Here is an 11213-nt window from a genome sequence, read left to right as displayed (position 1 = left end):
TCGTGGCCTTTGCCCTGCCCCCCAGCTCTTAGCTCCCCCCTGGGTTTCCGATCACTGTCAGTGGCAGGGGGCTTCTTCCTGCTTTCCCTTTTGCCTCCCTGCATTGTGCCTACGTATGCAAATTAACCACCATCTTTGTTGTCAGTTAACTGCCATCTGAGTTGGCAGTTAATTTGCATATAGCCCTGATTAGCCAATGAAAAGGGTAGCGTCGTACGCCAATTACCATTTTTCTCTTTTATTAGCGTAGATATAGATTAAAACAACCATAGATACTCAAGGCAGCATGTAAAGCAAGAGGTTCATTAATATGTTAGGCCAATTAATGAAAAATTCCATAACACCAGCCTTTCTGAACATAGTAAAAGTAGCAATCTGGAATACAGAAAATGGACTGTGGAGAAAAGTATCTGTGATGCTTTGTTAAAAAGATACAATGTGTTTATTGAACTCTCTCTATATGTATATATGTATATATGCATAACTTCAACACAAAATTTATATTTCAGCAGGTATTTATTTCATTCTCAAAACAGTCTTTGTGGTAGAGTCCGATGGTCCCATTTTACAAATGTAAGGATAACCTTAAAGTCATCTAAATAATCTCAACCACACAGGCAGTAGTGGCAAAACCTGACTGAACTGAGGGCTATTTAGAGAAATTAAGTCTCTCCAGGCTTCCTATATTTTACTTTATATGCCCACAATAGAATAAGAGTTCACATCAAATGCTAACACAGTTGTTCCCCAACGTAGTATAAAGATACTTTAACATAATTATAGTTGGGTAAGTTCAGACTGACCTGTGACCTAAAATTTTAAGATGTTAATTAGGCCCCTAACAGGACACTCGCCGCTACTTCCATACTCTGACCACTAGGTGGCTATATACTGCCTTAACATTCCCGGTAGAACTGAAAGGGAAAACACTGACATTTTCCATAATAGAAAAAGCCTTAATCTTACCCTGTAGAAAAGAAGGCTGAAGTCACGTGTCATTTTCACTAGGTGTTGGATCTGCTCCTCTGTTAACTGACAAACCTGAAAATAGAAAAACGACTGAGGAGAGTTTCATAATTTGCTTACGATAGAAAACGGTATGACTCACCAGTTCTAGATAACCGTAGACTTAAAATACATCCCCACATTCTAGAACTCTGTCTCATATATCTACTTATTGTCATTAACAGTAGTTTTAGTTTTTAATTTTTTTAAAAAAAATATTTTTATTGATTTCAGAGAGGAAGAGAGAGGGAGAGAGAGAGAAAAACATCAATGATGAGAGAGAATCACTGATTGGCTACCTCCTGCACACCCCAACACTAGGATCGAGCCCTCAACCTGGGCATGTGCCCTGACCAGGAATAGAACCGTGATCTCCTGGTTCAAAGGTCGATGCTCAACCACTGAGCCACGCCAGCCGGGCAATAGTAGTTTTATTTGTAATGCTAGTAACTACAAATTTTAAAAATTCCTATTTAAGTTCTAATTTGAGTTCTAATTCAAGTGTTTATTGAATACATCTGAATACATCTGTTGTCAAAGTCCCAGCACGGACTGTCAGCCCCCATAAAAAAGTCTTGCTGGGTTTGCAAAAAGAGAGATAAAAAGAAAAGGAGGAAAAAAAGGGCCCAGAAGTAGGTGACCATCAAGGTCACTGCCAAGCTTTAAGAAGGTATGAATATATATACATGCATTAATATCAAAGGACTTGTTAGCACATGGAAGAACTCAGGCATAGACCGCCCTGCAGAATTCCTCTGTGACACGGCCTGGCATAAACCCGTGTCACCCTCGCAGGATTAACCATCACGTGGCACATGTGATTTCCATGGTAATTTCAGAAGAAAAACTGTCTGATGACTTACCCTGTGGCATATGTATGAATGTATCCATGACTATAAACAATAGAAACTAATTTATCAATGACTGTAAAATTTAAAGCCCTCTAATCAACAAAATCATTCTAAAAAAGCATCATATACATTTTCAATTATTTACTTAGAGTTTAGAACGTAGGCACTTCCAAAGTTCATCTTTTTCTGACTATATCTCATGTACTATATTCGGTTACACCTTGAAATGTTAAACTGCTTTTTCAATAAGTATGCATGTGCTTTTATAGGGCTAATAGCTAAGCTTCAGAAATGCCATTAATTTTTAAGCCCTCAGACATCATGGGCCAATGATCTTTTACCAGATGAATGGCTGGTTTGGATGCACAGATAAAAAAGTAAATAATTAATTTATCATTGATGATAAGGATAGTCAAAGTAGCGATATTCTGGGTTTGGTCTTGTTTTCAGACATTTCCATAGAGGTGTAGGTGATTGTAAAAAGCCTGTTGTTGAACTGTGTCATTATTCCCATATTACACACATCAGGCAGTTTGTTTCAAGTGTCAAAAAGCAAAACCACCCTGGCTGGTGTGGCTCAGTGGGTTGGAGCATCATCCCATACACTGAAAGGTCAAGGGTTTGATTCCCAGTCAGGGTACAAGCCTAGGTTTTGGTTCGATTCCCTGTCCTGGTCGGCACATGTGCGTGAGGCAATTGATCAATGTTTCTCTCTTTCTCTCCTCTCTTCCTTCCCCTCTAAAAACCAATGAAAATGTCCTTGTGTGAGGATTAAAAAAAAAAAAAGAAAAAGCAAGCAGAACCTAACCTAGAACGATTATTAACTGGTTTCTTTTAAAATGTATTTCCTACTGATTTGGATTTCATGAAGACTGTCCAGGAAATAATTACACAAAATAAAACAGTATCTTTGGAGTCATGTGAAAAAAAAAGAAGAAAAAGACTTAGTAATAGGGACTACTTGGGTCTGGCTAAAAGTCCTACTGGAGATTTCTTTTTTGGAAACTAAAATATATGTATCCCTCCACCCGGCTTAGGTTCTAACCTCTCCGACCTTCTCACAACTTTGTCTTGCTAATCACCCTTCTCTTTTCTACAATTTTAACGTCTCCTACTCGACCAGTATTTTTCTCTCAACATAAAAATAAGTTCCTGTCTCTCCAGGTGAAGAGCAAGAAAACAACAATAAAACCCAGTCCCTGTCCTGACATCTTCCTCAAGAAGTCCAGCATGTTCCCTTTATTCAGCTATTTTAACAAGTACTCCACATTATGGTCTGTTTTTCCCTAGTCCCTCACTCTTTAGTCTCTGCTACTTGACTTCCATTCTTGTCATTCCATTAAAACTGCCTGTTCTAATACATGGGAAACATGAGCCTGGCTGGTGTGGTTCAGTGGTTGAGTGTCAACAATGAACCAGGAGGTCACACACAGTTTGATTCACAATCAGGGCACATGCCTGGGTTGCAGGCTTGATCCCCAGTGTGGAGCGGGCAGGAGGCAGCTTATCAATGGTTCTCACCATTGATGTTTCTATCTCTCTCTCCCTCTCCCCTCCTCTTTTAAATCAGTAAATATACATATATAGTTTTTTTTAAAACAGAAACATGAGTGTGTATTGAGTGTGAAGTTAATATTCCAGATACAAAAAGAAAGTTGTGAGCTGAGTTCACTCATACAGTCAACAAATCTTTCTTTAATGCCAACCGTGTACCAGACGGTCTATTCTACATGCTTGGGTACACCCGTGAACAGAGACACACCTTCTACCTAAGAGGCTGCATTCTAGCAGAGAGAGATTTTAAACAGTCAAAATAACAAGTAAAGATCAGATGATGTTTGAACATGATCAAAATGGTATGAAGAAAATAAAAAGCAAAGCAAGTTAGGGAAGTCTGGGAGTATGAATTGGGAGAAGGGGATGCAACAGTGATTTTATTTTATTTTTTTTATATAACTAGAGGCCCGGAGCATGAAATTCATGAATCCTCTCCAATCCTGGACCCCTTGGGGGATGTCCGACTGCCGGTTTAGGCCCGACTGCCTGATTGCCCCTAACTGCCACCCCCTCCGCCCCCCGCCAGCCGGGTCACCCCTGCCAGCCTGGTCACCCCCAACTGCACCCCACTACTGGCCTGGTCACCCCTAACTACCCCCTCCGCCGGCCTGGTCGCCTCTTTCTGGCCCTCTGCAAGCCTGGTCGCCCCCAACTGCCCCCCCGGCTGGCCTGGTTGCCCCCAACTGCCCCCCTCCCGCTGGCCTGGTCACACCACACAGCCTGCTGGCCAGTCGTTTGGTCATCCCTCACTAACCCCCCTGCCAGCCTGGTCGCCCCATGCAGCCTGCTTGTTCAGTTGTTTGGTCATCCCTCCCTAACCCCACTGCCGGCCTGGTCAAAGGCAGCCATCTTTGTGAGGGTGTGGGGGTTAATTTGCATATTACCTCTTTATTATATAGGATTTTTGTTTTAAATTCTCATCTGAGGATATTTTTCCATTGATTTTTAGAGAGAGTGGGAGGGAGAGGGGACAGCAGAAAGAAACATCGATTGGTTGCCTCCGCGGTACATGCCCTTGACTGGAATCGAACTCAGGACCCTTAGGTCCACAGGCAGACACTCTGTCCACTGAGCAACACCAGCTGGGCACAACAGCAATTCTAAATGGTGTGGTCAGGGTTGGTCTCATTGAGAGGTTGACATGAGATCTGTTTGGGGAGAATGTTACCACACTACACATGGAAGGGTTCCATGCTGGTTTTTAAGTGTTTAAACACACAGACAGCATTTTAAAATCCCCGTAACCTACTCTAACCGCTGGGTGGAGGCCACTGTCAAAGAGAGCTTCGTTTTTGATGATGTTGCCGACCCCAGGCAGCACTCGCTGATCCAGTAACACGTCACAGAGCATCCGTCCCTGCTGCTTGCGCACTTCCCTTTCGGCTCGTGAGAAATTAAATTTAGGTGAACACACATCCAATTCTTCCATCATTCTTATCCTCTGTTGGCTTTCCGCTGAGTCTCTGTAGGGAGGAATGAAAGACACATTCACCGTAAGTCTGGTTACAACTTCACAGTCTCATTTAAAATGAGCTTGGATAGAAATAACACTTCATGTTAATTGGGATATAAGTTATATAGCCAAGCAATGAAGAACTTAACAAACTATATTATTTGAAGGCTCTTTTAATATGAGATATTGCCCGGCCTGCGTGGCCCAGTGGTTGAGCGCCAAACTATGAACCAGGAGGTCACAGTTCGATTCCCAGTCAGGGCACGTCGGGTTGCGGGCTACATCCCCAGGAGGGGGCAGGTAGGAGGCAGCCGATCAATGATTCTCTCTCATCATTAATGTCCCTATCTCTTGCTACCTCTCCATTCCTCCCTGAAATCAACAAAAATATGTAAAAATAAAATAAAAATGAGGTTTTATCAATTACAAAACATTTTTTAAAAATTCATTTATTTCCACATATGACCAACTGTAGACCCAACCTTTAGAGTTTCTTAGCTGGAGGACTTTTATTTTATTCTTCACCTGAGTTCTACCGATGAGTCAAAGAAACAAATCAAATCCTTGCTGAGTTGTACTTCCAACACAGGAGAAATTCCGTTTTTATTTTTATTCTCAAGTGGATTAATCCTGACGTAGCCTTTCATTCCAAAATGGATCCTGAAACAAAACCAAACCCATTTGTGAGTGGCAGGAAGTATATCATCTGTCCAGTGTGTGTTCCTTCTCTTCACTTTCTGGATTATAAGCAAACAAATGTTAGTCCGGACGGCACCCTGAACGGGCCAACGGCGGTAGCTGACATTTTCCGTTACGGCTTTGTACCTTCATAAAAACTCCAAGATGTGACAATCCGGTTTTCCACCCACAAATCAAATACATTCTTAGAGAAAGAATAAGGCCCCGAAAATAAGCCCAAGAAAACCTCGCCGGTTCTACTTCTTGTGAGATGAAACGTTTTTTTATTCACGGAAGAGTCTAGCATCTCTCAGCGTTTGCTCAGATTCAAAGGCTGGGGACGATGAGGCTACATTTAAATTGCCTCCAGTTGGTGTTTTTATAAATTCTACAAAACCACTAACATTCAAAGTCCTTATTTCTAGCCACAGCGGCTTGGAAATGTCTCCCCACTCCAAAAAAATATCTACAGTTTGAGACACGTCCTCCCCCCCTCCCCCACTCCCCGCTTTGGGATACACGATGAAACGATGTTCTGCAAAATCTTAAGCATTTTTTTTTTAAAAAAAGACAGGTCCAAACGATCCTGTTGTCAATTCTCCTACCTTTACACGTATTGGGAAGAGGGGATTTATAAATATTTACGGTTAACTTGAAAGCCACAATGTGGTGATAAAAAATTCATAACCTTTCAGTTTTTATAGGATTGATTAGCATGTCCCGTAAAAAAAAAAAAAGAAAAAGAAAAAGGCAAGTGGCTTTGTGAGACCTCTGCTGATGAAGATCAAAAACCATTCTCAAGATGAAATACGGTGTTCTGCCTTTCACATCCTTCTCCTTATAGCTCCGCTGAGTTAATAAATATAGCTCTTTTGGCAGCAAATGTTACCGCTCTGTGCTTCTAATTCCAAAGCTCTGTGTTATAGTCTGGTCCAAGGTTAACCAGGCGAACTTTAAGAATGCGGGCTTTAAACTCTGTGTGCCCTACGATCAATCATAAGTGCATTTTACATGCCCATAGCTCCTGACAGGAAAAATGGGCGGCTGTAAGTACTCCATGATTTAGTTTATGGAGGCTCGACCCGGCGAAAGGTGTGCACTGCCGTGCCCGAGAGCCGTCGTGCCTGAAGCCTGCTCAGCAGCGTGGCTCGTAAAGTGGATTCTAAATCACTTTCTATAATGAAGCGGCAGCCACATAAAAACATCTCCAGGGTTAAGATGCCATTCAAATGCTGGAGGCGCCCCAACAAGGACCCTGAATCCAATAAGTGTGTCTTTTTTTGGTCTTCTAAATGAATCTATTCAATTTAGGGGGAACTATGCCTGGAATAGCTATGTTTTATCTTTTTTTATTAAATAGTTAAATGTTGTGGTAACTGAGCTCCGATAAACCAACAGATTTTGTGTTTATTGTTCAGTACCTTTTAACGTAAACTGAGAAAAGTCTGTACCATGAAAACGTTCCAGGCACAGTAAACACCGAAACTGTGGTAACAATGGCCACACTTACTGACCTTTCATAGACCAGGACACAGGCTCATATTACATTTACATTCAAGAGTTAGATTTGCTTTTCAAGATTCCTCACTATGCCCTAGCTGCTTTGGCTCAGTGGACAGAGCGTCAACCCTGCAGACTGAAGGGTCCCAGGGTTCGATTCTGGCCAAGGGCACATGTTGGGGTTGCAGGCTTGATCCCCAGTGTTGAGTGTACAGGAGGCAGCTGATCAATGATTCTCTCTCTAGTGTAGCTATATATATATATAACTATATATATAACTATAACTATATATATATAGACCAGGACACAGGCTCATATATATATATATATGAAGCCTGATGCAAAAATTCGTGCAAGGGGCTTGGCCCTCACAGCCTGGCTTTGTCCAGAAGGTTGTCTGGAAGGTTGTCTGGAAGGACGTCTGGAAGGTCATTTGGCTGTCTGGTCTAATTAGCACATTACACTTTTATTACATATATATAGAGAGAGAGTTCTCATTGTAATATCCTAGTTTAGGAAAACTGTATTGGAACCTTATTCCTATCTGTTGATGCTCTCAAGCGCCCTCCACCCCCAATCCAGCTGGCTACCTGAGCTCACTCACTGTGCACATGACGCCTGGCAACAGGGGCACTGGGCCCGGCCTGGCATGGCCTCTGTCCCCTCTGCAGACACAGCTGGCTCAGGAAGGGCCACCTGTGTCCACTGGTCCTGTCGGTACCCGAGCCGGGGCCCTCGGAGCGCTCTTATGAACTGATGGATTTGGGGCACAGAGAGATCCGCTTCTTTTTAGTTTTGAGAGATCTGCGCTGTCGATGGAAATTTTCCCATCGTGGACAGATGGGGCCGCGGGAGGCCTGGCTGCAGAGAGGAACCCGCGGTAGGTGTCGGGGAGGACCAGCCACGAGCTGTGGAGTCTTCTAGGCATTTAGCCTCTGCTCCACGTTTTCCCTGAAGCCGGGCTCATCCTCTTCAGGGGTCACAGGACACCCCAGACTCTTACAATACGCAACTACTGCACTTGGCTGAGTTGGGCATCCGTCACTTGCAACCAAGATTCTAATATAAGAATTATGTCCAAATGACGTTCCCTCAAGTTAGAAACAACTTTCTAAAACAGACCAATAAATAAGACCTGGTCCTATTTGAAATGTGAGCCGCATGCTTCCCGGGACCTCTCTGCATACCCTGGCGCGGCACAGAGGACGCACACAAGGACACTGCCCCAGGCCCATGCCGATGACCGCTGCGCACTGCTACTAAGGCAGCTGCTCATGAAAACTACCAGGTGGCACACCTGTGCTACCTATAATAAAGAGTATAAAATAGTTGAATACACTGATTGTAGTTTATGCTAGCCATTTAAAAAAAGAGGTCATAAAGTGATATGGTCTTTTAGGGGAGGGGTGGGTGGTAAGAGATCAACCGAAGGACTTGTATGCATGCATATAAGCACAACCAATAGATGCAAGACACTGGAGTGCGGGGTGGTGAGGGCAAGTACCGGGAGGTAGGGGAGACTGGGGGGAGGTCAATAGGGGGAAAAAAGGAGACATATGTACTACTATTTGTAATACCTTAAACAATAAATAAAAAAGGGAGGTGGGGGGGGAGGTCATTGGGAGGATAAAAAAGGAGATATATGTATTACTATTTGTAATACATTAAACAATAAAATAAAAAAAATTAAAATTAAAAATATATGGTCTTGCCCAGCCAGTGTGGCTCAGTTGGTTGGCACTTCATTTTGTGCAGGGGACAGTTGGGGGTTTGATTCCCAGTCGGGGCACATACCCAAGTTGTGGGTTTGATCCCTGGCCAGGGTGCATGCGGGAGGTAACCGGTCAACGTTTCATTCTCACATTGATGTCTGTCTCTCTCTCTCTCTCTCTCTCTCTCTCTCTCTCTCTCTCTCTCCTTTCTCCATTCTCTAAATTCAATTAAAAAAATTTAAAAAGGAGTAATAGATATGGCCTTAACCATGTTAAAAAGGAAAAAGGTAGGTCTGCTTCTACTTAGGATGGAGATGCTAACGAGGAGAAAAAAGTCACATTTATCTGAAATTGAGGTATGATTGACATATAGCATCCTATTAGTCTCAGTTGTATGTCATAATGATTCGATATTTGTATCCATGGCAAAATAATCACCACAATAAGTCTAGCTAACACCCCTTACCTTACACAGTTACCGCCAAAAATGTTTTTTTTCTCGAGATGAGAACTTTTATGATCCGCTCACTTAGCAACTTTCAAAAACGCCACGCAGCACTACTAACGCTGTGCACTTCATCTCCGTGGCATTCTCACTTCACAACTGGAAGTCGGTGCCTTTTGGTAACGGTTGGCTTCCTTAATTGCAAGTGACGAGGGCCCAACTCAAAGCAATTTAGGCGTCGGGGACTCACAGGGGCTCAGGAAGGGCTGAAGTCGCCCCTGCAGGGGGCAGGGGTGTAGCGGACCTCAGGCACAGGTGCAGGGAGACTCCCGCTGCTTCCTGTGGGCTGGTTCTGTTCTCCAGCCCCGTGCACTGTTTTTCCTGACAAGCCCAGCGACATGGCCACCTCCCTGTTCATGTCGCATCCCCGGCTTCTCACAGGGAGCCCGACCCTGCTCAGCCCCGATCAGAATGTCTTGGGAAAAACTTAGACTGGCCCAGCAGACGGTGTCTGAGAGAAAAGGTTAGTGAGGTTACGTTCAATGCAACTTGAACGCTGGTTACTCTGGCCGGACGACCACTGTCCAGGATGAATAATGTCCCCAAGGGACAAGTGGGCGTGCCCGGCAGACGACAGTGGGCGTTTACGAATGTAGAGTACAGGATTCAGTGAGAATCTTTATCACACTTCTCTCTTGTCTAACACGTTACAGATTACAAACACTATGTCTAGATGGTCACTGTTGTAAGCAGCATCTGAGGAGTTCCATGAGAACTTTTCAACGCGCTGAAGAGAAGTGCCACTTGAGCTCTTGCCTGTCTGTCTAGAGAACCATATCACTTAGACGGCGATAAATTACAAAATCGATCATGTAGAAAGCTTCTCTGCGATGGCAAGGCCTCTCAAATATTCAGATATAGTTTCTGCGTGGCTGTGATAATTGCAAACCATCAGTCATACCCATCACAACCTGGAAATAGCAAAGTGTGCTGGAAAGGCAGAGTCATTAAAAAAATAGATCCTTAAAATGTGGGTGCAAGATGTAACAGCTGCGTTCATGTTGATTGCCAGCGGCAGCCTGCAGGGTGGGCGTGTCTGGGCGGGCGGACTGACAGATGGACTGGATGCGCCCCCCACACTGGCAGTGTGTGCACGCACGGCTCACAGGGATTACACGTGGCAGCGGGACGGTGAATGTGTAACTGTGTTGGTTCTTTAGTTCTCAGTTTGCTCTCATGAGCAGTTGTTACACGCACAACAAAACACTGAAAACGGCTTTGGTTTGTTATAGATGAAGAGCGCCTGGCAGTGTTCAGAGGTGTGGGTATTAGCCACACCTACCACACCTGCACAGCTACAGCAAGTGTGTATCAAGCAATGCGCGGTTTCTGCGGGGCTGTTACAGGCACTTGAGCGCTACGGTTCATATCTCAGCAAGAGAAATACTCCCTCTCTGATCCGTCTCTTCCTGAAGCACATACATTACACGGCACTGTCCCTCACAGAGGGCATTGCCTCCAATCTAGATTCACAACAAACGAACCCCAGGAAGATGCAGGGCCTGCCCTGTCAGATGCCCTCAAATCCACGGGCAATTTTCATCCTGCAAAGCTGTGCCGCCTTCAGGGGAAACTGTGCGCGGGCATTACGCATGCTTCAGGCCGTGAGCTCTCGGAACTGCAGGCCGCCGGTGGGTGGAAAACAGAAGTCAAAAGGGAGGCCTGCATGTCTGTCTCCCGCTCCGGCCAGCAGTCTCAGGCAACTAGCACATTTCCGTCACAGAGCCATCCGTCCTCCCAAGAGGCGTGGGTCGGGCGTGGGCCGGGCATGCGTTTCTTTAACTTCCACTGTGAATGGGGCTACCGTTGATTTTAGGAGGCTCGGTTCCTATTCCAACACCTGATCTGCCGTTGACCTTGAATTGATCAAATAGTCGTTGAGGCTGCAGGGAGTGAGAGGCACCCAGCGCCACACTCCTCCCCACGTACCCCGAGACTCGCCCTCTCCAGGG

At 44.5% G+C, this 11213-nt stretch overlaps 1 protein-coding gene across 1 annotated transcript in view; it reads right to left on the bottom strand.

The window, feature by feature from the left end:
* Positions 1-11213, bottom strand: part of NEIL3 (nei like DNA glycosylase 3) — a 29546-nt gene that overhangs the window by 13789 nt on the left and 4544 nt on the right. Inside the window, exons 4-6 of the mRNA XM_006772712.2 lie at positions 5392-5526; positions 4663-4876; positions 967-1041 (exon numbers count right to left, since the gene is read on the bottom strand). Of these exons, the coding sequence (XP_006772775.1) occupies positions 967-1041; positions 4663-4876; positions 5392-5526 (424 nt within the window). The remainder of the gene's footprint in view (positions 1-966; positions 1042-4662; positions 4877-5391; positions 5527-11213) is intronic.

Source organism: Myotis davidii, unplaced genomic scaffold, assembly GCF_000327345.1.
Source record: "Myotis davidii unplaced genomic scaffold, ASM32734v1 scaffold184, whole genome shotgun sequence".
Taxonomy (NCBI): domain Eukaryota; kingdom Metazoa; phylum Chordata; class Mammalia; order Chiroptera; family Vespertilionidae; genus Myotis; species Myotis davidii.
Note: the sequence above shows the minus strand (reverse complement) of the source record. Positions and strands in the feature narration are given on the sequence as shown.